General features: G+C 47.0%; 2 protein-coding genes across 3 annotated transcripts; one reads left to right on the forward strand and one right to left on the reverse strand.

Moving 5' to 3' along the window:
• Window positions 1–55: 55 nt before the first annotated feature.
• Window positions 56–6432, forward strand: LOC8053619 (60S ribosomal protein L13a). Its single transcript, XM_002436237.4, has 6 exons — window positions 56–156; window positions 744–816; window positions 1012–1077; window positions 4461–4708; window positions 5581–5703; window positions 6309–6432. Exons 1-6 carry the CDS (start codon window positions 136–138, stop codon window positions 6393–6395), a joined length of 618 nt encoding a protein of 205 aa, XP_002436282.1. The 5' UTR covers window positions 56–135; the 3' UTR covers window positions 6396–6432.
• Window positions 6433–10308: 3876 nt separating this feature from the next.
• Window positions 10309–27421, reverse strand: LOC8053618 (protein regulator of cytokinesis 1). 2 transcript variants are annotated; one of them, XM_029982361.4, is made up of 11 exons: window positions 27218–27421; window positions 26457–26712; window positions 24040–24270; window positions 21935–22105; window positions 21564–21713; window positions 20972–21122; window positions 18997–19226; window positions 17594–17740; window positions 16491–16691; window positions 15555–15665; window positions 10309–11528 (listed from the first exon to the last, which is right to left on the reverse strand). In XM_029982361.4, exons 1-11 carry the CDS (start codon window positions 27229–27231, stop codon window positions 11394–11396), a joined length of 1797 nt encoding a protein of 598 aa, XP_029838221.3. In that variant the 5' UTR covers window positions 27232–27421; the 3' UTR covers window positions 10309–11393. The 2 variants fall into 2 exon arrangements, with proteins under 2 accessions (XP_029838221.3, XP_029838222.3); XM_029982362.4 differs by having other exon boundaries at window positions 10309–11654; window positions 27218–27405.
• Window positions 27422–27430: the final 9 nt, after the last annotated feature.

A 27430-nucleotide genomic window follows, 5' to 3' on the forward strand; every position in this document is an offset into this window, starting at 1 on the left:
AAGTAAGTGAGGCGTATAAAGCAAAACGCGCTTTTATTTTACGAAGTACGAAAACAAGCAAAGACCGTCTGGCAACGAAAAAGACATGCCTCTTCCGCGGAGAACCCCGTCGCGGTCTTTCTTTTTCCGGTCATCATGACTGGTATCTCGAGCAAGGTATGCGTCTTCCTAATTTTGTCCTCCTTTATAACTTACAGTGAACCTTGTTTTACGAAATGTTTTATTCGCATGACTGTACTGACAGTAACCGCTCGTCCTGACTTTTAAGCCGATCTCTTTGCGGCGTAATTTAACAATTCTACCAGTGTGCTTCTCACGTGGCGGTGCCTATGTAGCAAGATCATGTGTTCAAGAAACCACCTCCTCACATTTTCGGCGTAATGAATGTTACCCAGCGAATTTGATTCTGCTGGTAATATATATTTTTAGGCATGCCAGTCTTAAGGGCCGCTCCCAAAACTCTTAAAAACGAACTTGTCGCGGCTACACATGGCAGTGTTAGCTAGGCCTACCCTGCGAAATGTCGAATTGCCGGCTTCGATTAGCAGCGAGAATTTGAAATCCCAGCTCGCAATACCTTGCTGGCGAACGGCAGAGTTTCCCGAGTAAAGTGTTCGGCTACATCATTGGCACATGAGTTTTATTCGGATTAAATGTGATTGTAAAACTTGCCGCACCACTGTTTAGGGCTGTGCTGTCATGGATCAAGAGTTCTCGATCTAACTTTCTTCGAATTTTTCCAGCCTATTATCATCGACGGCCAAGGCCATCTCCTTGGCCGTCTCTCGGCATTGATCGCAAAGACACTCCTCCACGGTGAGTCCTTTTTGTAGCAATCATTCAACCTCCACAAGTCTTTAACATGATGATAAACTATCCCATCCACCGGTATGAAGCTGTGTGATTATACCCGTATCATGCATCACCATCTGAGAGTGCAATGTTTCTTTTTCTTACTTTTGTTTCTGTCTGAGTTGTGCTTTCAGGAATGGTTTGCTTCTTGCTTTGCAGGCCAGCGCGTGGTTGTGGTGCGATGCGAAGGCATCTGCATCTCGGGCAGTTTCTTCAGGAGTAAACGTAAGTGCCCCTACACTGCTCCTTTATCTTTCCTTTTTTTTTTTTTCTTACCCCCCTAAACTAGCAAGTGTTCGCCTGGTTTTCTTTTTTCACCAACTTGAGCGAGTTGAAGGAAGCAAATTGCATAATGAAACTGGTGTGCAGGAGTATTCTGAAGTTTAATTCATCGCAAAAATGGTACTATACTCCGTCTCACCCAACGTTACTTATGGTGAATTCCGCTCGCAGATCTCAAGCGCTCCATTTGGAGCGCGCATATTCCGCTTGCAGATCTGGCTCAAGTTGGTCATCTTCCGCTCGCAGATCTCTGGCAGCGCCCGCTCCACGGAGCGCCCCAAACTCCGCCGAACTTGCTCTGTGGGATTTCACAGATCTCTCCGGAAGTTGACAGAGTGGCCCACGTGATTTCCGTCTAAATCGGTGGTGCGCATGCCTGGCGAGGTTGTAGAGATTAGCGGGCCGGTCGAGTCGTGGAGTTGGTTCTGTTTGGGTGCGTTGGTTGTTTACTCTTGATTGTGACGGCTCGAACGCTTCTACCTCGCGTAGATCAGGGATAAAAAACCGGGAATGTGGAGCGTGGCAAATCGTAAGCGCTGACATCTGTGATCGTGAGAGGAAGAACGACAGAAAAGCCGGAGGCAGACGCAAGGTTAAGCCTATTCATTCTGCAGCCAGTGATTGTTTACCTTTTTACACTGCATTCCGTCGGCGTTTTACCGTGAAATAAAGCAAGAAGTGGTTAGGCAACGACCGCGCAAGTGATGGTTTCTTACCTTTGTGTTTATTAAAGTCCTACTACAAATCTGAACTCCACCGCTGGCAATCGCTGTCCGTGCCCCGCCGCTTCGAGGCAGCCGAAAGGTGTGTGACGGAGCCGAACGCGGAAGTCTTCGTTATTTGTGACATGGGCGCCGTGTATAATTTCGCCCGGCCTGTGTCGCGTGTTACTTCTGCAGCTAAGCAGTGACGGTCGTCACTGGTCGTCGGACAGATCAGCCGGCTGAGGCGTTGGTGGGCTGGTCAAGTTCGAGCAGCTGCCATTTTGTACGGCGGAGGGGGAAGGGGTGTGGGGGAGGTCGCTCCAAAAATGCAAGTTTATCTTCCCCTCGTCGATTCGGAGCGGGTCCCACGGAGCGGAATTTTGCCTCCCTCGCGGATTTTGGAAAGCGCTCCAGATCTACGAGTGGAATTCACCATTAGGCACTCAGTTGGGAAACTCGCCGTGAAAATCTGAGTCGCTGGCATCTACCGAGACAGAGCTAAATTAAAGCCCCTTGATGTTTTTTTACAAGTACCGCCAACCATTGTTGTGGAAACGTGCAAGATTCGTGCAGCAAGCGGGTGCTCCACCGCCATTTGCTTCCCAGGTGCCGCTCAATTCAATGTTTTTCAGACATTTTTCTTCTAAGGGCTGCTCGAGGCACTGGCCTCGTGTACTGGCGCATTTGACGGCACTTGCAAGACAAATGCGAACACATTGAGGGTCTTTAAGCTAAAAACGATAACAGCACCACCCTTTAGCAACGAGTGAAAACATGAAAGTTGCTTTATATGGCTACTGCTAAAGTCACAAAATGTTCCCAGAGTACCAAAACTCCCAGGCTTGAGGTGCCAAGATGGTGGCTCAAGCTTTGTTTTTTACTGTGGTCACCATAAGCGTAGAAAGCATGTTTTTGTGTAATGATAAACAAAAAAAAAGCTGTTATTGTAGGAACCTTTATTGGAAATTAGTACAATGGGAGGCACATGATGCTTTTTGAAATCTTTAGTTTACAGGGTTTTGCGGCACAATTAGTATTGTTTTTTTATACAACCATGTCTCGCGCCGTAATTTCAGGTAGCGCGTTCCGATCTGGGGTGCGTCCGAACTTCGGTAGTAATCCATGGCGTGTCTGCGGAGACTGGGGTTCGCATCCCCCTTCCACCATATCTTTTTCGGCACCAAAATGGCTGATTAAAGCCAAGATAGAAGAGGTGCAGCGTACTCTATCAAATGCGATAGTCCATCGTAGGGTGACTGAGTACAGCTTCATGCCAGTGCTGCTTAGTAAAATTCATTCAATCTCACTAAAGCCTCTTTTTTTTTTTAGGGGCGAAGCTCCTTAGGGGTTAGCCATGTCCGTCCGCCGTCGGGTGCACATGCTCCCGTGCTTGTGTAGGGGGCGGGAAACCGCATCTCCACGTGGTGAATGATGTTGATTGGGGCGAAGCTCTGGTGGTGCTTGTCTGTGTAGACTGTGAGCCGCAGCATGCCAAGCCTTTCGTTCGTTTTCACCGATGTCAGAAAGAGAATGTGTGGTATGGAACGTGGTTATATACGCACTTGAGTATTTGATTGCACCATGACATGGATGAAAACGAACGAAAGGCTCGGCATGCTGCGGCTCAGTCTACGCAGACATGCACCACCAGAGCTTCGCTCCAGTCAACATCATTCACCGCGTAAAATTTTTTTTTTTTCATTTGATTGCATGCTTTGGAGAGCACCAAGATATTACCACAAATATGTCACAAGGTATTCAAGTGACACTGAACTCTCATCAGAGTAAACTTTGCTGAACCTTGATACATGCAGCCCAGTGCTGCATCTTTGGAGGCTTTTAGAGGCGCCTTTTTCTTTTTCTAGTGCAATTATGTAAGGGTTGTGGGATTCGACTTGCCTTGCTGCACCACGAGGTCGATCCCACTCCGTAGCTCGATGTAGAGGACTGCTACGGCCGGGTCCGTCCGGAGGCTGCCGTGGACTCCGAGGAGAGGATTCACTCCAAAACACAAAGATACTGAAGAAGCGGGTTTATTTGGCTGTTGTGCCACCACGCTGTGCCCGTCGGCCAAACTAATAAAAGAAAAGAACGGAAAAAGGTCGGCGCTGTCGCATTAGACAGATTCACCTGGAGGGGGCCCACGCTGCCGCATTAGGCAGAATCGTGGAAAGGGGAAAGCTCCAAAAAGAACGAGGCTCCGTGGCCCAGAGCCTTCCCCGACGAGAGTCAGGGCCGCCGTTCGCGGCCGCTTATCTAGCCAGCGGAAAGTGGACGCGCCCGGGGTAGGTAGTGTGGCTTATCCCGCAGATGGGCCGCGTCCACAATCATTTCCGAAGGGTGCGCCGGAGGCACTTTCACCCAAAAGGGCGAGGGAAGACACGCCCTCTTCGAGGAATGCGGCCTTACCCCCGTATCCGGGATGACGTCGCCATAACGCTCCCACGGCCTGCTCGTGCTAGGCCTAGATAGGGAGACGGGAAACACGTGGTCCCCACAGGGTATTAGCATATGCTTAGGCTTCTAATGTATCAACAGATTTGTGTTTGGATCTCTTGATGTGGGTAGGCTCCTCCTTCCCATGGAGCTTGCCTTGACATTGCCTCGTGCATTGTGTTACAGTGAAGTACCTGTCGTTCCTGCGCAAGCGCTGCAATGTGAACCCCAAGCGTGGGCCGTACCACTTCCGTGCCCCGAGCAAGATCCTCTGGCGCACGGTGCGGGGCATGGTGCCCCACAAGACCAAGCGGGGCGCCCTGGCCCTGGACAGGCTCAAGATGTTCGAGGGCGTGCCTCCCCCGTACGACCGCAAGAAGCGCATGGTGGTGCCCTCGGCCCTGCGGGTCCTCCGGCTCAACCCCAGGCGAAAGGTGCCCAACCCTCCTCTGCTCTTCGTCCAATTGGGCTGGAACCACTTCGGCAACCCAAACCAGCATCTACTATTGGCAACGTGCACGACCAAAAGCATCGTCGCGATAGGCCTTCCATGATTAGCCAAACGCTTGCTGTGGTTGATGTCTCGAGTACGATGGATTTGGCTTTTGTTTGTGGAGATAAGAGGAGTATTACAGCTTTCTATGGAAGTGGTCGTTTGCAAATGAAAATGATAAGCCAAAGCCTGGCGTTTCCTGGAGGTGCAGCTTCTGCTGTATTCTTGTCTCCAGCCGTAGGTGGCGATGGCTTAGTGCTGTATCTTGAGTGTCGGCTACCTGATGGCATTCCACCGTGTCCTTGTCAATTGAACCAGAGTCTAGTGAGGACGAGCACTGCCCCATGCTGGCTGCCAATAGTGAAGACAAAAATTTTGAACTACCGCCTTTCGTTTGGGAGCTGTCACCCGACAGCTCCGAGACAGTCATAGCTATTGCTATGACCGTGCTTCATTAAGACAACTCAAGTGATTAAAGGGGTGTGTGGACAGGTATTTGAACAAAATCCAGTGCTGGTGGTCTCCCGCCATCACTGCGATTAGGTAGCTGCTCTGCATTCGTTTCGTTTGTGCGCCTTTACTGCCAGCATTTTGCACGGAAGGCTACATTTACGAACTGTGCCCGTAGGATGTGTTGCCTCGGTAGCTAGTTCCAGCCTTTTGAGTGCTTTTGGGATGAGTAGTAAACCTTACCTACTTTGAGCCATTTGGCCGTGAAACCAATGCTCGAACTGATGGGCCTTGGCACGGCTCCTCGATCTGGTTGCTTGCTATTGTGGAGTCTGACGTGCGTCCTCCTTGTGCTCTGCCCAGTACTGCACCCTGGGCCGTCTGGGCCACGAGGTGGGCTGGAAGTACCAGAACGTCATCGAGTCCTTGGAAATGAAGAGGAAAGCCAAGGCAGCCCTGTACTACAAGGACAAGAAGAGGGACAGGGTAGGCACTTTTGTGGCACCATCTCGTAGGGTTCCTGGATGCTCATGGGGTGCTGGCCTGACATTCCAAAGTCTTCCTTTTAGTGGGTACTGCGATCAAAGTTAGAAGTGCTTGCGGCTGCATCGCGGCGTGTGGTTTGCATTTTAGACGTATTCAGTATGATCGCCAATAGCAGCATTGCATGCAACTTTGCATCCTATTTAGTTCCAATATTATGTCAGTCATGTTATCAGGATGTGTGTACTATGGGGCACAAAAAGCAACGCCGGAATGTGTGGCCTTCAATGCAAGCTGCATTGCCTTCAGTACATTGTCGCTCATGTTATAAGGATTTGTACAGGTATGGGTAGCTCAGCATGCATCAAAGGCCACGTGTTCCAGCTGCAGATTTAATTTTATGCCTATGGTACATTTTTGTTTAGTGTGAATGTGGTCAGTACCCGGGAACATCTCTTTGCCTTATCATTTCGTTTTTCCATGATGCTTACATACCTACATTGTTTGATCTGCTGTGATGTCAAACTTTCACTGAGAATAATTGGATAGTTTGAGTAAAAGGATTTTTGGAGAGTGGTGTATGACACTGTTTTCCTTTTTGCTTGCAGAAACTGTTTGCCGAAGCCAAGGTTCAGCTAGCGAAGCAGATAGAGCCAATGCAGAAAGTGATTCAGAGCTATGGCTACCGGGCGTGATGATCACCTGTTCAGTAATAAAGTTGCTGGGAGGGCACCAGGTGGCATGTGTCTCCTTCATCCGAGAGCTGGATAGTACATTTCTTGTGCACTTTTCTTTACTATGTAGCGGTGCTTGTGTTTGGCATTGAAGCTTGGTGAATGTAACTTGCCAGGATGAGCTCGTCAGATAGTATTATTACTGTTGGCAAGCTGCAGTGATCGCTAGTCTGTTCATATTCTTGCACATGGTTATAGGGCTGCTGAACGTTCCCAGAGTACTGAACATTTTTTGAGCTGCTCAAATACATGCAAATATGTATCGAAATACAAATACAAAATACTTCGTCAAAAATTTATTTAATTACATTTCCAAAAAAGCATTTAAGTACAAGATACAAATACAACCAAATGTATTTGGTCTCCTCCAAATACTTTTCCAAATGCATTCCTCAAAATTTGCGTTGGCGACTTCAGGGCACCTGCAACGGGTTTCTGGGTATCGTATTAATTTTGCATCGCATACTCGGGAGTGTGTGCAAGGCTCTAGTAACGCAATGGAAATGTAATCAGAAAAAAAAAAAAATGTAATCGGCTTGGACATAATAGGTGAAAAAAGTAGAAAGCAAGCAGCTTTTTTTGTCGATTGCATTTTTGTATAGACCAACAAAGGACCGAGACGACCAAGACGCGCAGCACTAGCTAGAGAATTGTTTATTGTTGCCACTCGCACCAATTACGAAAATCTGGACGATCCACGCATTTAGAATGTTTCAGGCAAAAATATGGATGGAAAGCATCACAAGTTGTTGCAGGCACTTATTTAGCCAGTCTGCCTGTGAATGTCCATTTCGTCACTATACTTGCCCTGGACTAGCACCGTAATCGGTCACTAAACGCTTGTACTTGATTGAGAGACTGCATTCAGTGCAGAACATAGTTTTCTTCCTGCTTTGGACAGTGACAATAAATTTGATGGATATATTTTCCCCCACAAAATTGTATTTAAAATACCTATGTTTTAGTATTTAAATACACGTCAAATACATTACCCAGTTTGTAATTAAATACACAAAGTATTTGAAACTTGTATTTGTAATACTGCTTATCCCTGACTATTGTGAACGAGGGGAAGAAGCTTCTTTGAGACTACTTTCCCGTCTTCACTGCTGTCTCTTAACTCCATAATTATAAGCTTCAGTTATCCCTCCAGGGTGAGCTGCCTACCTTGGACAATACTTGGGTGCCTTGTGCACAGCAAGTGGATGCAATCAGCCAGAGCATGGAGGCCGGGATTTCTAAAGGCTGACTGTTGTGCCTGTAACCCCAATGCTGTGTTTGGTGCTGAGGCTTGTACTGTCGAGACCGGTTATAACGAAATGGCGGCTACAGCGAAGCGATCACAATTTCTCATTCCCTTTTGCACTTCGTTAACCGAAGTCGTTGATAACAAAATAGCGAAGCGATTTCTCATTGATGTTGACTTCGTGATAATTGGTCTCGACCACGGTGCAAGGTAGACAGGTGGGGAAACGGCCCATAGAAGCCTACCGGATTGTGTACCGCCGATTTGCGACAGATGGCGCTGCGGCGAGAAGAAAAAGATATGAATCGAATTTGCATTGAACTCTATGGGAGAGTGCGCAAAATAAACCGAGAGCACGACAGTCCTTCATTGAAAATCCACGAGAAACCATCTCCGTCAGTTTAACTGGTCGCACCGGTCACCCACCCGGAGTGAGAGTTTGTAGTGCTCCACATAGATGGCGCCACAGAAAGCAGCATTCCTTTTCGGATAAAGATAGTGAAGGAGCGCCCTGACTCAACAGTTTTCCCCTAATCTTCCAATTTTCTGTGTTTCAATGATGCAAGTCGGTGCCAATTTTCCGCACTTCAGTTGTAAATCTGCGCCTCATTCGTTTACCTTCGTGTCCGTGTCCTTGCGCTGTTTTAATTTTTAATGAGAAAACGAGCATGTTGATCTTAAAAAGGTTGCGAAGAGAAACAAAATCGTACCTAGTTTAACATGCTTTTTTGTTTTCATTACAACTGCTTGATGCACAAACATGCCGACCAAAATTATGTGGCAGCAGCAGCGGCATCGGGGCCGATAGTCCCTGCCACCGTCCCCACTCCGGTTCTTTGTTCGTTCACCAGAGGGCAAGTGGCGGGCTGGAGCTGCAAATACTGAACCACCAAATGGGCATGCCGTTTACCCCTCCTGTCTGGCAGAGCATGAAGGCGTGTGCAATGCTTGATTGACTATCGTGGCTCATAGTGGTGTGGCATGTCGTAATGTGGAGCTTGAAAGGCACGGGGAACACGGCAGGAGGTTTATGTAGGCGAATTCTTTTGTGATCTACAATTGTATTCTACTCGGGCATGCTTGTATCCTCCTTAGCAGGGTGGGGACGTAAGGACCAACACATTTGGAACTCCTTGCAAAATTCGAAGTCCAAATGTACATACCTGAAATTAAGCATTTGAACATAGTTTTGCAAAAGTCTGAGGTGATAAAATATTAAAAACTGAGCAAAAACGGCAGTGGTGCATTTCCTATAGCTTCTACTGGATGTTTGCCATCTGCACACTGGTTTGTGAGCTGGTTCCCAGGTGGCCATTGTTTATATATTTTGTTTAAAGTATTAAATATTGCGATTATCTTGCTAATCTCTAGCCTCTACTAATGGCTCTGTATTTCTGTGTTCAGCGAGCCGCAATCTCTAATTTAGCTTTAGTTTTGATATTTCACTACCGTAAAGTTCAGGGGAAGCGCCCACCTTACTTCCACTGAAAACCGTTAATCTAGGCCAGGGCACTTGTCCGGTCAAATCGGGCAAGCAACTTATAATTTTCAGAATTCCCAAGTTTGGGTACCTCAGAGCTTGGCTCTTAAAATCCCGAAACTATGTTCGTGTTTCCCATTTGATGGGGGGGGGGGATCGGTGGCTGAATGGTCTAGCGCACACCAGCTCGGAGCATGTGGAGTAAAAGCTCGCGCTGTAGAACACGGGGATCCTGGGTTCAATTCCCCACCCCTGCCAGTCTCGATCTGCACGAGCATTGATCGGTTTGCGGTCGCACTGCACTGACTAAATTGCTCGTCTACAGCCGAGACGCCAAATGCCCATTGAGGCCTTCTAACTTCCGACTGCATAAACATGCAACATAATGCGAAAGCATTAACTGTCCCATGGAGAGTAGCTGGCGTCTGCAACGGCGAAAAACTGCACCTAAATTTTGGCCAATTGAAACGAGCAATAACTTCCCATTGGCTGCGACACGTCACCGTTCCAAGGAACGCAGCCCCACAGAGAAGCCCTCTTCCTGGCACAGAGGCCTGGCTGGCCTCTGCAGAGGACAGCAGGGTGCGCAGCGTGTACGAATGCCCTTTTGTATTCCTACACGTAAGTAGTCTTAAGTGCCCTCCTGCGATTCTTTTTATTATTCTTCAGCAGCGCCAAATAAAACAATGACGTGTTCCATACGAACCAAACCACGGCATCATTATGTACGTTAAAACTTAAAAGTAATTGGATTTGTCCTTGTTCATTAAAAGTAACTCTCCAGGTACACTTTAAACAGCAACTGCCAAAGTGTCACATATTGAATTCACTCTGGTGTAGACAAGGGGTTCCTAAATGTTGATCAAACCTCTGGTCTGGAAGCTAAAGAACCCCTCCTGGTATCAGAATTGATGCAATAACGCAATGCAAACATTTACGAACCTTGCAACAAATAATGCACATACTACGAGTGTTTGATATGCATCAATGGATGGCTCTGATCTACCAAGGCAGTAATTAATCTGGAAAAAACACTTGGTAACTTCGGGGCAGGGTTGGCGCAGCGAGTTTGTAGCTTGGGGGAACTTCTGTTCCTAGAAATATTTGGAAAGTGCTTTGTGGACGAACAGGAGAGGAAACTGGACAAGTGGGTGGCAAAACAAGCCATGTAATTACTTTATTGCAGAGAAATTTACAGAATGTACAGAATCAAATCTCTGGCCCATAAAAGTCGATAAAAAAGTTGCCACAGGAACCAAGTACATGCCGGTCTCCACGCATAAACCGAAAGTCGCTCGCTTTAAATGCATACAGTATGGAACAAACACAAACTACCTGATGGAAACACTCAAAACATCACTGGTGGAAGAGCATTTTGCACAAATGAAACTGTCTTTCGTAGTTCACGAAATAAATATAAATGCCATAACAAAACAGATTAAGAAAAGTATTCGAGGAAAAGGAGGGCTGGGGAGGAGGAAGCAAAACGGAATGCTGAAGAGGAAGGAAACCTCTCTCCAGTATTCAATCTGCTTCCTCCTCCTCAGCCTTCCTTTTCCTCGAAAACTTTTCCTAACCTGTAACCGACTATACTGTTAGACGACATTAACCAGCAATAAGTTGATCGTGGCAATAAAAGTTAAACCATAAACATATACATGCACATAAAAAATGGAAACTGTTCCAAATAAACTAAGGCCACCTAACTCTTGCTCTTTCAAAGAGGAGTAGGACAACCCAAGCACAATCATCAAGACTATAGCTGGCGCATGACCCTGGTCAATTTTTTTTAAATGTTTCCTTTGCCAAAATATTGGTGCCCGCAGGTTGGCTCTCGCTAAAAAACAAGAATAAAGACATCTGCAACGTATTAAAATCCGAAAAAGTTAAAGCGCAGGTTAGAGAAAAAAAAAAAAAAGGACTGCATCAAATAAACTAAAGATTGCTCTGTTTCATTAAGGATAAAAAACAACTTAAGCACAATCGGCAGGACTTTAATGGTAAACCGATATGGTGTCACATGACCCTGGTCACTTCTTTCAAAATTGTCAATTAAAAAAAAAAATTGTTCAATAAAATGGTGCTTAAAGAGTAAGTCTTGCTAAAGAAAAAAAAAAATGCACCATCAGCAAGACTTTAAAATCAAAGGTATTTCTAAAATATTGAGAAAAACCATCAATGTCCTGTCTTGCAAAAATAGGATAAGTATAAAAAAATCTTCCAATGCCAGCGATCAGAACTGGAGGCGTCGTCCGGCCTTGGCCACAGACAGGGTGCGTTCACACTTGAAAGACGACTTCCAGGGCTCGGTGAAGGGCAGCAGTGTGCTTCGCGTCGAAGGGCGCCTCTTTTCCGAGTTGAGCCCCGCCTGAGCAGATGGGTGACCCGGGAGGGACGAAAACAGACAAGAGATTTTGAGAGCGGGCTATTTGTCTGCCGCAGGGCCCTCCAGCACACTGCTGGTTAAGACCTTGTTTGGGTCTCGCAGGGTCGCCTGCAAACGAAATGAAAGGGCTCCTCACTGACCATTATCAACTCCCCGTCTCCTCGTCTCAAATTCATCCAAAACAGAGGTCGGCAATGTGTGACAGCCTCGGGCTAAGAATTCGCTACACCAGACCCTTTTCAAAATCCCATCTAGCAATATTGGCGGTAGCCATTTGTTTCAACACCACACCACGTATAGAGGTGGCACGGATCAGTAAGAACGTTATGGATACCACTTCTACACAGGGGCGTCCAACAATGTGTGTCGGGAAAAACTCTGGGATTATCGGAATTCAGTCTGGCCACTGATCACCATCATCTGAAAAATGGCATATGGGCTATACTAATGGTGGCCTGATGATGAAGGAAGAAGGTGAAGATGACTTGAGGCATGCATGCATGCATGCACATATATATACAGTGTAGACCGCATATAACGTATGTCGCGGGAGTCGCGAAAATCCGCACTATAAGCGGTACCGCACTATAACCAAAACATCAATTTTTCAGGCCAAAATACATGCCATGAGACAACTTACACTTGTGAAAAGAATTTATTTTAGGTTAGATGAAAAATAAAGCTTAGTTTGAGGAAAGTCTTTATTTCACCTGACTAGTACAGTTCTGTCTCAAGTGTGTTACACATTTTGAAAGAAATGAGCAGCTTTTGCCTGGCGCAGCCTTTTAACGGCGTCGCGGGTTGCGGACGGACGTTGCTAGCGTTCAGGATTGCTAACCCTAATCACTTTTCTCCGGAGATGAAAACGCGTGAAAATTCGCATCCTTCACACGGTACGCGCCAGTAATACCTTCAACTTGAGCACAGGCATGAACTGCTCCAAATAAGAAATCCGGGCGATGTTCGAAAACACAAATGCTTAGAAAGCACCACTGTAGTCGAAGTAAACAAACACGACGACACGGGCGTTTCTGCCGTCTTGAGAGCGCCGCCACGACATCGCCGCCACGACATCGCCGCACGAGTAGGTGGATCTTCCCTTCTAGTACGTGCTGGGTTATCATAGCGACACACAACGAAAATTCACAGTCAAGGATAGCGCTTTTACGCGGAACGATGAGATGAACGCCGTCTACGACGACGATCACAACCGACGCCGTGTTTGCGGATAGAAGCAGCCGCAGCAGCCGGCCTGCGACCGGCATGTAACGCGCGCAACACTTCTCCTCGACCTGCGATTGGTCTGTCGCTGCGGTTGTTTGTTTCCAACGCAGCGGAGGGACGCACGCACGTGAACGACACTTGCGTGCGTCCCTCCGTCGCTATGGCAACTGAAGCCTTTCGCTCCGCTTCTTCGAGCAACTCGGCTCTGGAGCAACTGCCAGGCGAGTGCCGCTTGCTGCTCGCGCCGTCAGCGCCGTTATCTAGTGTCGCACAGGGAAGCGCGCTCGCTGCTCCGGTCGTCGGCGCGGCCGGCGGGCTGTGCCAGAAACCGCACCATAACCGGTATTTCCCTTCGCGCGCCTGCATTTTAAGCGGTATGTAATTACATGGAGTTCTATGGGAGACGAACCGGTGGTTTAAAAAAACCGCGTTATACCCGGTCCTGCACTATAAGCGGTTACGTTGTAAGTGGTCTATACTATATATATATATATATATATATATCAGGGTGTCGAACCAAACCGAAAACCGGAACCGAACCAGTATTTTTTCCGGAACTGAACCCGAACAGTTATATTGTTATCGCGATGAACCCGAACCGGAACTGAACCGGAAAAAAAATAACGGTTACAGGCTCATGTCAAAACGGTTCGGCCACGCGTGCCGTCAACTGACACACACCTCGCTTACATATTTTTCTTCTCCACTCAGTCTTAGGAATATAAACGCTGCATCCATGAATCTTGACAAACGCTGCATCCATGAATCTTGACATAGGAACCAGTATTGTGCTGGTCGCGGCTTGCACGGAAAAAAAAAAAAATTGAAAGGCTGTGAAAAAAAAAAAAAAAAAATCGCGTCACGGGATTTCATTTTCCTACAATCTCGTAAATCCTAAATGCTGCTGTGTGCTCATTTCATAACACGTTTCTAGAACGCGCGAGTTCTTGAAGCTTGCTTCCATCGGAATGATAAAAGAAAAGGCTGTGGAGTTCGATAATAATGCAGCCGGTTTCGTATAGGCACTTAGAAGCTAACATATTTGTGAGACAGCCAACTCTTCTATTTTAATATTTATCCTATTACGTCCTTCTGGCATTGCGTTCGGTGAAGTGTTTTTCATATTCCGTATCTTGCTTAATAAAAACTTCTTGAAGGGTCTAATTTGAGTTACCGAAGGCTAGTTCAAATAAAGAAAGCTGTATTTTCTCCCCACTGTTCCTTCAATTGCTTACACGCCGAGGTGGCGGGATAGTTAGCGAGTTCTACTTGTAAGTGGGTTTGTAAGGAGGTCACGGATTTTACAGCTACTGCGTCGGACCCAATTAGATGAAGTTCGAATGCGTAAACGTCGGTGAGGTAACCTTTGACCGCACATAAAGAAACCATTCATGGTAGAAATCCCTGAGCCTTACACTACGATGTATCCCGTTTCGTATGTGCTGATTTCAGATGTTTTATTTGTAATTTATTTTGATGTTTTATTTGTAATTTATTTTGATGTTGCAATTTGTCATTTATAATTTCCGAACCGGTTCGCGAACCAGTTCAGCACCCCGAACCGGTTCGCGGATCGAATCAGTCGAACCGGAACAAAATAAATTTACCTAAACCTGAACCGTAACCGAACCCGTATTTTTTTCGATTCACACCGATATATATATATATATATATATATATATATATATATATATATATATATATATATATATATATATATATATATATATATATATATATATATATATATATATATATATATATATATATATATATATTTCTAACTCGGGCCCAGTCCATCTGTTAGTAGCAGACGCTCGGCTTCAAAGCCCCTTGATGTATACAGTAGAGCCCGGTTATCAAACCCGGCTGCGGTGCCAGTTTGTACCAGAAACAAAAGTTTGACATAGAAACAGTCTATGGCGAGATGCAGACAAACTTGCAGCCAGTCTGTTCACACACTTGTCCATAGGTATGCAATGCACGACAGAGTTGGCATGAACACGACATCGGCACTTTTTTGCCTTTATAAGTAAGGCAGGGTATGAACTTGCATCAAATTTTACCGCTAAAGTTGGTGGCCTGAATAAGGATAAAACATGCTCATGTAAACTGCATCAACGAAGTGCTGCCAGAGAAAATGCCAAACACTAAACTTTAGAGTCTCGTTTGGTGCCTGGATGCACTCAGGGAATCAACATTACGACAAAATAACATCTAAAAGTAGCAATATGTTTATGCCAACTGCATCAAGTTCAGTGCCTAAACTACTGTCTATAAAAAGGAGACTCCAGCAAGTGTCCCAGCTCAAATTTATTTGCAATAGACCCTTGTTAAAAACCGAGCAACAGCTGCACAAATCTGCCACTACTGAGTCAGCGAGTGTCAATCATGCAGCTGCATGTTTCAGGAACACACCAACCCAGCACTATGTCCCCAAATGTACCAAAATATAACAAAACAAAAAAAATGATCCCCTTTGAAAATGGCTCTCTTCAAGAGCGCGCACCATCTAGTACTAGGTGCAGCATCAATTATCTAAGTCCACCATTGTTCGGGTGCATATTGCGAGCATGGATTGGATACAAGGGCTACAACAGCGTTCGGCTCTCATCGAAAACGAGTGCCGAGTTGGCGTTCGACGAGGGCAGATTCAATCGAGAGCTCAGTGCCGAAGAAATGGCACCGTCCAATGTTGCCCGATGGCGTATCACAAAGGGTCCATTGTCTCGCGATATTGGGCAACTGCTTGTTTTATATTTTGAGGGAATGAAGGGAACATACCGTGAAGCCTCTGTAGGAAACCAGGCTAGCAGCAGAGGTGGAGAAGGTGCTGTCCCCAGGCTGGCGTCTCGCCGTAGAAGAGGCCCCACTTGGAGTCTCCTTGGCTGCCCTCTGAAAAGCAAGTACTACTGGTTAAAGCCACTATCTGAACCATACCTTTTGGCAAGTGCAACAGGCTACCAGAATGCACACTTACAAATGGTGCATAAGCCAGTATGATATGTGCACTTGTGCCAACATTAATGACTGCAACCCATGGAAGGCAAACGGACTCCACAAAATTCTGCTGGTATGTTTAATGGAGTTGAGGGCTGTATCAAAAAATGCTTCTGTGTTGCAGTGTCTGAAGTGAACAGACCGTTTGCAACCAAGTTTTAATAGCTCCAAAAAGCACCTCAACAAAATGAGACGCACATAGAGGGTGCAACTCTGCCCGTTGAAAGAATTCAAAATACAAATGAGACTGCAGTAGAACATGCGCACAAATATGCTGACTCTGTTGTGCGTATTTCCGATCGAGCAGATCCAAACATCGGATGTTCGCAAAGTTACGAGCAGAGAAATGGGACATCATGGCAGATAGCAATCTTACTCGCTCCCATCCCACAAAACGAAAACTGCCAAGGGCTCACAAAGGCGAGCCGAGTTTCCTTGACAGACGGAAATCATCGGATGTGCTCGAGCGTCCCGTTACTTTTTCTAATCCATTCGAAAATGCAAAATCATTTTATGGTATTCTTTGGCACACCTCAAGGAATCTGGAGCGCCTACTTCCCCGCAAAGCAATTGGGCGAGTCAATGGCTGGCATCTCTATGTGTAATAACTACAAAAAAATTTGTGCTGTGGCACTAAGCACAATGTTTCACCATGATCAGTGCCACATTGCAGTCCCATTGCATAACAGACTCGTGTACTTCGAGGACGACGTCGCTCACCCTGATAGACCTCCGGCGTGCCGAGATGACCTTGCCCCTCTTCATGGCAGACCGGGGCGAGGCCAAGGCAGAAGTGCCCGGCCGAAGGCTGGCCAAGGATGCGCTGGCCGTGGCCGTGCGGGCCATCTTGGACGGGTGGGCTGCGGGGGAGATTCCCCTCTTGGCGCTCCTAGAGGACCCCGACATATTGCGACGCGCTTCCTGAAAAAAGGAGCACAAGCGAGGTGAGCAGGATACCCTAGACGCCACGAGGGACAAGGTGTCAAAGTACCGCCAAAAGTACTACCTTCCTCGCAATCTACTAAACTAGCTTACCAGGAGTAAAACTCCTCGCAATCTATTACGACAAGAGAACGCAATGGAGCTGTTATAGAGTTGTCATGGAACACTCGTCATTTCCATAGATTTTTTTTTTTCACGCATCACCCTATTTTATTGGCATAAAAGAAAATAATCATCTCTCATTAATAGTATATATGTTATGTCTTATCTTGCAGCAAATACCACAAATCCTTTGCTCTAGTCAAATGCAGTTCCAGGCCCTAAGCAAACCTGAGTGTACAAACAAGTGCTAAAGGGAAGCTGGAGAGATCCTCAAATTGGAACATAGTAGTACAGTTTTCTTTTGATCTGTAGCAGCGTCGTAATAGCCAATTAAAACTTCGACGCAGACCTACCCTTGCAGCGCGCAGAGGGTAGGAAAGCGCGAGAGCGGAGAGAAAAACTAGCAAAAGCGACGTCGGGGGTGAAGTCGGACGACCCTTGTTCGCCATTAAGCTGGTGCGGGGATGCCGACTACAACGTTGCAATGCACGGGACAGACAACAGGCGGCAGAGAGGAGACCGGCTGCAATCGCTGCACATATTTTCCCAAATAAATGCAGTTTACATTTACTTCTGCCCAAGGTAAACAATATGAATTCACGGGACAAAAAGCTATAAAAGTCTGCTCCCAACTCGTACGTCTTAAAGCGCTTCAGCTTTTCTTTTCCCAGTTTCTTGTAAGGAATGTGCGAGTCTTATACAACGGTGCGACTTATTAGCATTTTGTTCTTTAAGCAGGGACCTTAACAAAACAATCAATGCGAAGAAGATGCTCGCACCCTGGCCAGGCGCTCATTCTCCTTGTCCTCCTGGTAGCTGGCGTATTGGGCATCCAGGTGCTCCTTGAAGGCGGCACTCCACTCCAGGAAGAGGCTGGAGCCATCGGCCTCGTGCGCCTCAATGTGTTCCAGTATCTCCCGGCCCAGCTGAAGGGGCAGAATTGGAAGTGAAACCCGTCATACACAAGGCCTCGACCGAAGCTGCTCCGCGGCGAGTGGAGCCAACAGTGAAAGTGCAGAGTGCACAAAGCTTTCGGAATAACTCTACTCCATTCACTCTTGAGATGAAACTGCAGCCAAAGCCACAAGCACAATATCGGTGCTCTGAAACATTCTACCGTAAAACGAGCGCTCATGAAAGAAAGTCGCACCCCAAAAGCCACGAGTTTAGGCCAGCTTGCACTTGCAGCTTTGGTGGCTGCAGCCTCGGCTTCAAGGTGAAAGGAGAGTAGCTGGTCTAGACTCCTCGACCAAGTTATGGCCCTTTAAGAAAGAAAGAATCTGGAATGATTCAACCTTGCATAAAAGTATTCTGCGCAAGACCTCTAACGATGTCCGCAATGTCAAAATAATGGGGTGCAACAACAGGGTTGCCACACATTTTGGGCTCTAGAAATGCCAGAGTTAATTAAAGTGAGAAGTGGCGAAATCCTTTTTAAGGCCTCAGCTTAGTCTTTGCCGAATTTGGAAATGAAAAAACTGGCAACATGCACTGTACAAAAGAACTAAACTTAAAATACTATATCTACTACCAAGTTAGCAAGTCAACAAAATTAATTCACCAACTCTTTACGCTTACAATGCGCCGCAAGTTCCTTCCCTCCTTTGTACCCATAGGAAATGCCAAGCTACTTCGAAAACCCCGGCACCTCCCATCATGACAGAAGAAATCAACCTGCCCAAAAGCGTTCAAGACTTGGCGAGAGTGTCCCTACGGAGCCTGGAAAGCGCCTTTCAGTGGCGTGCTTACAGTTCCATCTAGCCTATGCATCGAAACTGGTCCTGAAGTGGCCACAAATGACGCCGCAGGAGCCAGCATGTCACACTGTCCGATGTCGCGATCTCAGTTTGTCGTAGATGCTCCGGAAAAGAGTAAGGGCAAATGAGAGTGTCACGGTTGTCGCAGCATCCCAACTGCTGGCTGCAGGGGCTTCCATAAACAGTCAAGCCGGACAGCAACCCGCAGTCGAACAAGCAACTGCCGCGTCCCCACCCCCTCCACTGCGCCACCACCAAGATAAAGGCTGGCAATGCCACGACGCTCCCGCGACATCATCGGGGGGAGATCGAAGGACCCCCATTCGAGGATGGGGCAACGCCAATGGGCAGGGACGCGCTCTAGGCATTGTAGTACAACAGCAGCAATTCAAAGACTGCGCAGACGCCTGCGAAGGCCGACTCACCCGGGGCAGCTCTTTCTCGAGCCGCTTGCGCTCCCGCTCTTCGAGCAGCAGCCCTCCTCCGCGGTTGTTGAAGCGCCCCGGATCCCTCGCCTTGCTCTCAAACTCGAGGAGGCGGCCCCAGAGAACCTCGCGGCGCTCCACTTTCTCCAGGATGGCAGTGTTCTGGTCGTAGAACCTCTTGGCAGCGGTCAACTCCGCCTCGAGGGACTTCAGATGCTCCTCGGTGCAAGCTGCGGGAACGCCGAGGAATACTTTAGAGGGGAACCCCGGCCGTTTTCCGAGCTACCCAACCAATGAAGGCAACGCCAAAACCAACATTCAAATTGTATTTATAATGCAATTTAATGCAAAGGGGCAAAGATTTGTGTTTGTGCTTTGTCCCTCTTGTTCCCCTTCTCCAGGGATTATTCTCATCATTCAAATTGTCTCGCACTTTCCAGTAGTCAAGTAGGCATTCCAAAAATGCCGCATTTTGCTCATGTCTTTGTTTTGCCGGCACGAGCTCAGAGGAGAGCTCCGGCATCAATTTGAATGTTTTCATGTAACCACATTCTCTGAAAGAGTGCAAGAAACCGAGTCTATAGCAGCAGGTTAATTTCACCAAAACCTCTACATCATTTTTAACCGTACAAACATGATAAAACAGAAACAAACTTGCAGCTCTACTGGTCAGACATCTTGCTGCGACATCAATGTCGTGTAAACATTAGCAATAGGCAGCTCGAGCTCCGCCGCGGAAAAGTGGCCCTTGTTTATCACGTGACGGGCCCATATCTGTCATGTGGTGCTTGCGCACTTTTGGAAGCTTCCTATGGCCTCTAAAAGTAACTTATTCATTTTTGTTGGAAGTATATCAAAAACTAAGATGAATAAGTAACTTTTAGAGCCCAAAGGAAACTCCTGAAAAAGCGCAAGCAGACGTGATAGACCTGTGCGCCGTCTAGACGACGGCGGCGGCGCCCCGAAGCAGACGAACTTGTGGGGCGGCGGCGACGGCGTCGTAGAGAAACGCGTTGAAGCGGCATTCGTTCAGCGATCAGCGTGCGGTGGCGACGCATCGCGGCGGCGCGCGAGCAAACCACGTGACCCCCGGTGGCTCCCACGAGCGCCAACTACAAATTTGTATAGCGCCGTAAATATAGCTCTAAAATTTTTTTTTCTTTGTTGTAAAATCGTTTTATGACATCCTTTTTTCATCTAAGCTGTCTAAAAAAAAATGTTTTTCCTTTGCATGTGTCCTTTATTAAGTGCAAGCAAATTTGAAGCAAATCGGCGACAAATTTTGCCGGAGCACTGCTTTAAATCGTGTGCTTGATGCAGCCTATGCCCATAAGCAAAGTGCACATACTATAATAAAATTAAGAGGTTTTACGTGCCAGACATACAACGGGCATCTGGCATGCCCCAGGAAAGCACCGAAAATTAATTTTGATCCCATGAGGCTCTTTGGATATGCAATAGAAATCTATGTTGCACGGCACCACCGCGATAAGCTTACATCAAATTTCTGGCAGCTCAGCCAGGATTTGAACCATAAGCCATAGATTTGACTCAGAGTCACGATGTCCGAGTATAGCGTCGCCGCGATACCATATTAGCCGTGACAAAACAAAGTCAGAAATGCACTATCCCAAGAAGTCATAAGAAAGCTAGCAGTAACACATACACACACAAAAAAAAAAAGTTGCATTATATGATTATATTAGTTTCATATATGAGGCAAGTGTTGGTGGAACAAGACAACTTAGTTACAAGGCAACTTGGCGACATGCCCAAAAGCCTCGATCCGATACTACTAGTCGGTGACAGGTCAAGAAGGAAGTGGAAGCTCCTCCCACCCGTTTCCACTATAGCAGAGCAAACGCTGGCAAGGAGGTGACCTCTCCAGTATTGGTTCTGCTAAAGTGGAAAGAGGTGGGAGAAGCTTCCACTTCCTTCTTGACCTGTCATCGACTATAGCAGCAGGCCAACCCACCTTCGGCTTCACAAGCTCCTTCGAGGCGAGCCTTGCGCTCCGGAACGCCACACTTTGTGTACATCTCGAGGAGCTCCGCGATGACCTTCTGAATGAACTCCTGAAGGCGCTCCCGCTTCAACACCTCGCAGCGGGCCACTTCGCTCTTGAGCTGCAAGGAACAAGGAAGAGAGCAAATGAAGAGTGAACGTCGAGGCAATTTCATCACTGGCACGCATTTTGCCAAGCACTGGCAGTGGTCTACGTCTAAAATAGCAGAGTGATTTTGCACGCAAGACACGTGTTAGCAAAGCTTACAAACTTAATTGAGGCAAGGAATCGCCAAGGCACCGATAAAGCGCCTAAAAATCCAAGTTTGAGGATAACTTTTGTACCTTGTATATTAGTGTATGGTAAATTTTCACATTTTATTGGGCAAAAGAGGTTCCTGTCATCTAGCTCTATGTTCGATCTGGACATCTTTCTGAAAAGACTGGTACAATAAAGAACACTGAACTGTGACCCACGAACAATCCCAACACTGTGCTCAAAAAGGCGCTGTCACAAAGACTGCCACACACTGCCCAAAACGAAGGCAGGGCCCACGACATACCGCAGCAACGACGTCATCCCCCAGACCGGTGTGCTTCGAGGTGAAGGCTTCCTGCTGGTCCTGGGGAACCTCCAGCCGGTTCCAGAACTCCGAGATGCTCTGTCGCAGCTGCGTGCACTCGGCGACCCGTGCGGCATGCAGGGACTTGAGCTGTAACAGAAGCAATAAACGCCCACGTCGAAGACGCACAATCAAGTACAGGATCACAGCGACTCGTTGGGGTCGGGAAGCACAGCTGGTGTCCACAAAAGCCTCACGGTTCAACGAAATCCCCGGCTCAAAAAAGGACTTCGTTAAATCGAGGTTCAACTGTATAACATACAGCGAATTCCTTAGAGTCCCTTTTGACGTATCCTACAGACTCAACATACCTCGTCCAGGTAGGCTGCCACAGCAGCTAGGCTACTCGTCGAGAGCCCGAAGCTGGCAGGATCGCTGTCTACGACCTTCTCCTGGAAGGAACCTTCGGGAGCCGCCGAGAGTTCCTCCACGAGTGCAAGCACCTCGGCACGCAGGTTGTGGTACTTTGTTTCCCGCCGATCCTGCATGGGGAAGAATGCATTGCAACCTATCGAGAATCGCTAGAAATTATCGAGGTTCAATGTCAAAGGGTCAGAAAATCTCAGCTGGCATGCCTTATGAAACAAGGTTCCTTGGATCTCTTCAGTAAAAGTATTAATAAAAGAAGATTTCCATAGAAATTGTGAGGTGAAGCGCAATATTAGAGCATATAGACCAGCGTTTGCTCCGTTACATGGCCACTGCCATGCTTCTCTATGCCGATGCCACGACACAGTAGGCGGGCTGAGCTTTTTGCAAGACTCCATTTTTTTTAGAAACTTTCGCATATATTGCAGTGCAAGAACCTCAGAAATGCATAATCACGAAGCTCCAAGAACAACATTGATGCCAAGAGCACTGCAAAAAGAAATAATCTTGTTTTATGTGCAGCCCCTCTTCACAAAGAGCCCGCATTTGAGATTATTTTCCATTTTTATTGCTGGGGGCTAGGATTTCAAACACTGGTCTATTACATTCCGCCCAACTAGTACTTAGCCCCCTTGGCCATAGATGGCTAGGGGGGTATGAAACAGATAAAGAAGAGTATTCAAAATATAATGTTTACCTTAGCGTATGTGCCACACACAGAGTGCATTACGAGGCAGAAAACACTGCACTTCAGTGCTTCTCAAATGGAAAAAAAAACAACAAAAAAACAGCCAGTACAAATAAAGATTGAGCTTTTACCTTCTTTCATGCAAGACAGGACAGTTTTGTTTACACAAAATCGCTAAAAGTGGAAAAAAAAACAAGTCACTAAAACCAAGCTTCTATGTCATCAGCAACGTATGCCGGCACACATGACGAGCTAATGATCTTTTGAATGTTATATTGGCATATTGATTCCTAACAAAGAAATCACTAGAAACAATTCAAGGTAAGTTCGATGGGAACAGGGGAATTAAGAAAAAAACATGAGACTTCAATATTATATGAGGCAATGCCAAGCCCCTATATAGCTAAGACATGCGATCGCAATAAGATTGCTTCCATAGCGTTCAATGCCCACACTAATATTTGAACACTTCTTGTAGTATTTACAATAATCATTAGAAATTCACAGGTAGTGCCACTACTATGTCTCTTCTTTCACATTAATTCAGACCAAGGCATTGCAAGGGCCAGGCACCGAACGAGTCAGAAGACAGCTGTGGGTGAAAGACCCGAATGGTGGAGGCCCGACATGCCAGATCATTAATAGCACATACATCGCAACTGCTCACAGGTTCAATCTACCGCAAAAATCATTATCATCAATAAATTTCTTGCAAAAGTTTACTCTACACACCAAGAATTGTCTATAGTTGGCAACAAGTACAAGCTCTGCCCGCTGCATGCGCTTGCTGCCTCTCATCGGGTTTTGGCTGCGCGCGAGACAGTTTGCGCTGAAGTCCGAGGCTCCAATGGGTTTTCAAATTTTCATTGACTACAGGGCGTAGACCGAGTCCCGGAACGGTGGTGACCAGCTCAGTTATTGCAGTCGTTCTTAGCATTGGTGAAACGCACGAGCATGACAAGTGGCTCTGTTGACAACAGAATTCTGTAAGTATGATTAATCGTGGTTGGTGCATACTTCACTTTCTCTCCTTTCGGAGTCACTTTGACAGCATCTGCCGGGGCAATGTCGGCCGCCGACAGGTGAACTTTTTGATCATGTATGAATAAAGAGTGGTACACGCAGTATCAGCGAATGCTATTACACGTTCCCGACTACCCTGGCTGGCATATTGGATCACGGCATGAAAAAGCTTAAGGGAGGTGGCAAACAATGCCTCTGCATGTAAAAAAACGTAAGACAAAAGTTCAACACGGCATCCGTCGAGATTTTGGACCGGAATTTTGTGATAGAACCGTCCCTTCTACTGCGCCAGCCTCGAGAGGGTTGTGTGCAAACCAAGCAATGCAGGTGCCCCACCTGTTCCTGCTTCAGCATCTGCACGTGCATCTCCAGCTCGTGCAGTTCGCTCTCAGAGGGCACCCTGGTGTCCAGCTGGTGCGGGGGCATTGCCAGGCGGGTGCACAGGTGGCGCTCCTGCGCCCGCAGGCCCTTCAGCTTCCTCCGCCGCGACACCTTCAGGGTTGTTAACTCGTGCACCTGGCCACGTAGGAGCTCCTCCCTCTCCAGAATGGACAGGGTCTTGTCTGGCTGCATTCGGAAAGGGACAAAGTTGGACATGACAGGGTGTCTAGTAAATTAATATTTTGAAATTCCCCGACTTTTCCAGGTTTTCCCTGACAAGTTCAGGTGAAATTCCGTGACCACTGTAGAGGTGGTTAAATATACAAGACCATTACAACCCAAGGCATTGAGCATTGGGCACTGAGTATCATTTTGCACGGGCTTAATCCAACTTGTATATTCCGAAATATTTGGGCTCGTCCAGTCCAGATAAAACGAGCAATTTCTTGCTGCCGAGATCGTCAGTGAAGAGGCCACTACCGGAAACACGATGAAAACACGACGCTCTAACTGGATCTAGCCTAGTGTCGCGTCCTCAATCCAATCCAAGGCTTGGACTGGATTTGTTGGCAGTTTCCTTTGCATCGGGTAGCACACGCTACATCAGGTGGGGAGAGCCCGCACTCCGCTCTTAAGCAGAATTTATTGCCTATTTTACTGCCCCCAAGTCTATGCTTGGGGCACTCAATGGCATTTCCGGCTCATTTTCTCTGACGGGGCTCGCTTTTTGACAATATCCCTGACCAATCCCTGTTTTCCCGGTCGCTAGACACCCCGACTCTCCTCCTCTATATTTATTCTTCCTCCCCAGTCCAGTTTCGAGCAGTTGTAGGAATGCTGTAGGAAACTATTGATTGGGCAGGCTTTTCCCAAAATTTTAGGAGCTGTCAGTGTCCCTTTAATATACTCCGCTATTCATAAAATCCTTCAAGTCTTGTCACAGTGAACGACATAGAAAAATAAATAGTTGCGTAGTGAACACCTACAGATAGTTTGCATCGGGTAAAACTTCTGCTTTTAAACATGTAGGAACCGCAGAGTATACACCGAAAAATACAGTATACCCGATTTGCACTCCAAGGCCACAAAAGTGTGGTGTAGTTCGGCCTCAGAGTACCATTTACAAGATGCATTTACGCCAACTACTCCTTCTTAAATCAGCATGACAGAAACAGTCAACCCATGCTAGGCGGAATTTTGCGCTAGGTATTTTTGCACCCTTAGAAATGCCCATTTAATGATACGACCACAATCTCAGAATTATCAATCTTTCATTGCCCCACAATCATGCGAGGGACGCTTGCAAGTCACGGAGAACCAGGCAAGCTTCACGTTTGCAAGAAAAGCAAGACTTTGACATTCCACAAAACAAGAGAAGCATAGTACGATGAAAATAACACAACGTGCAGGCTAGCTGGTGAACTTTCAGCATCCCGAGCGCCTAGAAGTTTTTTTTGTTCCCAAGTCTCAGGTGTTCCAAGGCTCTGGAAGCAGCATGCAATTCCCTTGCAACTCTGTTCGCCCTTAAGTAGATAGTGCGAATAGATAGCAAGCACATAGATTGGAGCAGAGCAACAACCTTTGTGCTTGTGGGACCAACCAGCTGCCTCCCTTTCATTGCGTGACCCAGTGGCAAAAGACGCACGGCTAGTCCGACAAGCCTGTAGTTTCCACCGCACCGACAGCTTTGGAGCGAAAGAGTATAGCAGGCATTCTTGACGATGTCTGTGAAACTAAAAAGCTGGGAGAGTTGCCACCTAACAAGCCACCCAAATTAGAATGGCTACACAGAAGGCAGCAAATCCCTGGCCTTGGAATGAAGGAGTTTACCTTGCAGATTCTCTCGCACCAATGAACATGTGGCCAAAAAAATTTGTTCCAGTTCATGAATGCTATACGCCAGTGGCCAAGCAGCTCAGAAGGCCAACAAAAGTAATGCTCTAGGCATTGAGCCAACATCCTTTTACTGGCGACGCATGCTCACGCTGACCGACCTTGGTATTACAGCACGTCTCCCTCCAAATCTAGGGGCAGCGGTCCAAACCAAATGTGAAGGTTTCAGAACTGTTCTCTTGCCCAAAAGTTTGTGACTTTCTGAAACTTCTAATGGAAAAATGGGCAGTCGTTCTCGGTAGTTTGCATAATTCAGCTCCACATATTTGTGGTCTTTGTCAGCAACCTCTGAAAATCGTTAAGAACGGTCGAATAAGGCAGTGGCTCGTGCTGAAAATATGGCACCTGGTTCGGGTCACTAGAGCTAAATTTGGCCTAAAACGTAGCGTTCGACAATGCATAGTTTCTTTACAATTACAAAACAATTCTTTTTTTAGGGCACAACTCCGGACGAGACGATGGCCCGACTGCAAACTTACCTTCGCTGCATCGATTTGAAGCTCGCGCGTCAGCACGGCGAGTTCGGAGTCATACTCCTCGATGTTCTTGAGGAGGCGGTCCCGCATTTCCACCTCCCCCGCGAGGCTGTCGCCCAGGAGCCGCCGCAGATGGTCTCTGAGCTTGTTGAGGCGGTCGATGATTTCATCCTCAGAGATGCCTATTTCCTTCCACAGGCTCACCAGCTCGTGTCCAGTCTTTTGAAAGTCCGCCGACACATGACGGGACATGTCGACACTGCATGGTGACATCACACAGACCGGGCCGAAGAAAGGAGGACGTTTTACGAAGCATTCGAAACGCCACAAAAAGCGGAAGAAGTAACTATAACATTTATTTAACCCCCAGGAGGGAGGTTAAAGGCCCACACCGGACGCCCCTGCCCGAGAAAAGCTGTCTCGGGGCCACAAGTAGCTTGATGGTTTTGTGAATCAGATTGATGAAATACCTAGACTTCTTAGTGCACTTCAGTAAACCTCACCTCAAAGAGCTTCAAACGCTCAGAAAAGGAGTGAACTCTTCGCATGTTCTAAATGTCAGCACCGGTCAGCCTTAACAGGTTCATGCGCTAGACAGTTGTGTTTGAACTAGGGACTTATCAGGCATCATCCAAAAGAGCATGGGAGGCGTGCCACCAGCCAATGTGTTCTTTAAAACACGAATAGTTAAAAAGAGGCTACGACGACCACTGCCAACCGTCAACTAACGGGCGGTACCCGATTTGAAATGGTGGGGTACTTACACGTTGGAATCCATTGTTAGACTGGCGCGTTGGGACTTCGCGTACGTCCTGATGCGAAAAAGGCCTATAAGGCTTCTCAGTGTGTCAGCCAATTCACATTCAATGAGCTAATAACGTTCACGCGCAACTATCTAGCATTCCCATTATTTGTAACTGGCACCTCGAAGCTCAAAATAAAACTGACCAATAAGAAGCTAGAGATACTGTGTAAAA

This window comes from Ixodes scapularis, unplaced genomic scaffold (genome assembly GCF_016920785.2).
Source record: "Ixodes scapularis isolate PalLabHiFi unplaced genomic scaffold, ASM1692078v2 PGA_scaffold2__306_contigs__length_199485367, whole genome shotgun sequence".
Taxonomy (NCBI): Eukaryota; Metazoa; Arthropoda; class Arachnida; order Ixodida; family Ixodidae; genus Ixodes; species Ixodes scapularis.